This window comes from Punica granatum, chromosome 2 (genome assembly GCF_007655135.1).
Source record: "Punica granatum isolate Tunisia-2019 chromosome 2, ASM765513v2, whole genome shotgun sequence".
NCBI lineage: Eukaryota > Viridiplantae > Streptophyta > Magnoliopsida > Myrtales > Lythraceae > Punica > Punica granatum.
Genome location: NC_045128.1, coordinates 14,033,774 through 14,036,451, shown reverse-complemented (window position 1 = coordinate 14,036,451; position 2,678 = coordinate 14,033,774). Strand labels below are relative to the sequence as shown.

Genomic DNA, 2,678 nt, shown 5'->3' with positions numbered 1-2,678 from the left:
ATTGACGGATTGTTCAACTTTGAAACATAATATAAATATTTTGTATGAAATCGTTACAAGTTTTACTTTTTGTATGAAAGTTGTTACATTTCAAAAAAGATTTTCTACTAATTGTGAAATTTTCCCCCATTTAATCATAAGATTCATCAAATTGCTTACATATATTGGAAGGCTTGTAATGAACATCACACAAGATACTAAACTTGAAGGAGTAGATGTACATCATCTATCGGTTATGACTCGTGCTGACATTGCCTTACTATTTGATCTATCGGTTTGCTACTTGAGTGTAACGTCATTTAGAATTATCATGCTGATGATCAAGAGAGTGAGATTAATCAAGCAGGTGATGGTGGAATGCGAGTTTAGGAGTTGGAGACGAACGAGATTAGATATGGGATTGGTTGAATTCTTGTTGAGAAAACCTTTTGAGACATGTTAGGATCATAATAAGTGAATTATGTGAATTATTTACCTTAGACTAAAGGAATATTGAATGGACTAAAAGATTTGAGTGTCTCCTAACTTGTTTGCTCAACTATTTGTTGGTTGTTTGTATAACCATGATTATGAAAAGGGGTTTTACCCCAAATGATTCATGGTTTACGCGTTTTATCAAATATATTTCATATTTTTTTTGTCAACTATATTCCATGGTATACATTTTGCTTCAAATCTATCCCGCCGTTATATCTCCGTCAACGTCTAACGGTTTTGCTACAGTAACCCCTTTTATCAGGGATAGATTTGAGAAAAAATTAAAATAATGTGATAATTTTAAGGAAATAATTAAAATTATATGATAGATTTGGGACAAAATTGAAATTATGAGATAGATTTGGAGCCTACTAAGATTTCATTAACGGACAACAAAAACGGCGGGATAAATTTCGAGCAAAATGTAAACCATGAGATATATTTGACAAAAAAGAGGCATACAACAAATTTGACAAAACGCGTAAACTATGGGTCATTTGGCTTAAAAATCCCTTATGAAAAATATTATTATTCATTAATACTGCTATTAACTATTAGAATCAACAAAGATTCGAGATGCATAAGAATTTGAAACTGAAAATTTGTATTCATTGTAATGAGAAAAGCTTGATTGCTCGACTACTTGTTGGCTGTTCTTTGTCCAACCATGATTATGAAATTACCATTATTCATTAATGCCATAAACTAATAGAATCTTAATACCATCATTGATTAATGCTATATTAACTAACAGAATCTAAAAAGATTCGAGAGAGATATAGGAGAAAGAAGAAACCTTGAAAGATACGGAAAAAAAAATGTAAACACCAAAAAAAAAAACGTAAAAATTTTAAATTCAAAATTTGTGTCACTTGCAAAGAAATCAGGGGTATAATATTAGGAAACTTCCGTTTTAACTTACTGACCGTTAAAACTAAGCTTTCTTATTACGCACAATTCAGACAATATATATATTTATCATTCATTATATCTGATAATTACAACGGCTCTCTCTCTCTCTTTCTCTCTTCATCAATTAACTCCGTCTGTCTCCGTCTCTGTCTCGCGCTCTGTTTCTTGCTGGGACGCTCCGTCAATTTGCAGCGGCGGCGATGGCGGCTCTATGGGAATTGCCGGTGATCCGCTCCACCACCGACTGCAAGCTATTGGACCACTGCGTCACCACCACCAACCCCTCCGACGACACCACGTCGACATCCTCTTCCTCGGAGTGGGAGCTGTTCGGAAGTTTCGACTTTTATGTCACGAGAAAGCGCCGGCTTGTTGTTCAAGACCACTGCGGTGACGAGATCGATGTTCAAGAATTCTACGACGGCCAGCCGCGCTTCCACCAGCTTCCCGGTCTCCCTGTCTCACTCATCCGCATCCCCCACGTCCTGGAGTCATTCCTATGCTGTCATCTCGCTGACCTCGGCGTCGACCCAGTGTCCAGGCAACGTATCGCTGGGGCCATCCTCTCCGATGTCAACGACGCAGTCGTCCAGGGGCACATGAGGAAGTTCCTCGCCTCGGCGGATCTAGAGATCACTGCCATCGAGGTGGTTCGGGCTGAACCCGATGATGACAGCGGCTGGGTGCAGGCCCTGCCCTACGAAGGGCCACGCGGGGCCTCGAGCGCGGCCATCATGAAGTTGAATGCGGCGAGCTTTGTTTCCGGGGAGAAAGCTGGTGATACGATTACGGGGACGATGTGTGTAGTTTGCCTCGAAGAACTTTCGAGCGGTGGCCCCGAATGTAATAGGAGAAGGCTGACGGAGATGCCCTGCCGGCACGTCTTCCACAACTCATGCATAGTCCGCTGGCTGGAGACCAACCGTGCCTGCCCTCTGTGCCGTCAAGAATTGGACGATTGATGTTTGATGATTTCACTGTTAGGAGGAGAGAAGGAATATTACTTAGTGCAGCAGAAACTAGAAATTCATTCTTTTGTTTGTCTTTTTTTTTTTGGGGCAAAAATTAAATTTTTTGGGGGCCTATTATTGCAATTGTAATTCTGCCATGGTCGTCTCGTCTGGTTCCCTTCGATTAATAATACTACAGTATTCGTTTTGTACATATTGCTATGTGGTTTTACTTTTGAAATGTTGGAAGATGGATGAATGATTAAGACAGAACTTACCTGCAGATATATATGTATTGGGCAATAAACTGCTTCTCCTTTATTCAATTCAACCATAATC

General features: G+C 39.7%; 1 protein-coding gene across 1 annotated transcript; it reads left to right on the top strand.

Moving 5' to 3' along the window:
- The first annotated feature begins 1,589 nt into the window (after window positions 1–1,589).
- Window positions 1,590–2,351, top strand: LOC116193696. The gene has a single exon (XM_031522439.1). The coding sequence runs from the start codon at window positions 1,590–1,592 to the stop codon at window positions 2,349–2,351; it is 762 nt and encodes a 253-aa protein (XP_031378299.1).
- Window positions 2,352–2,678: the final 327 nt, after the last annotated feature.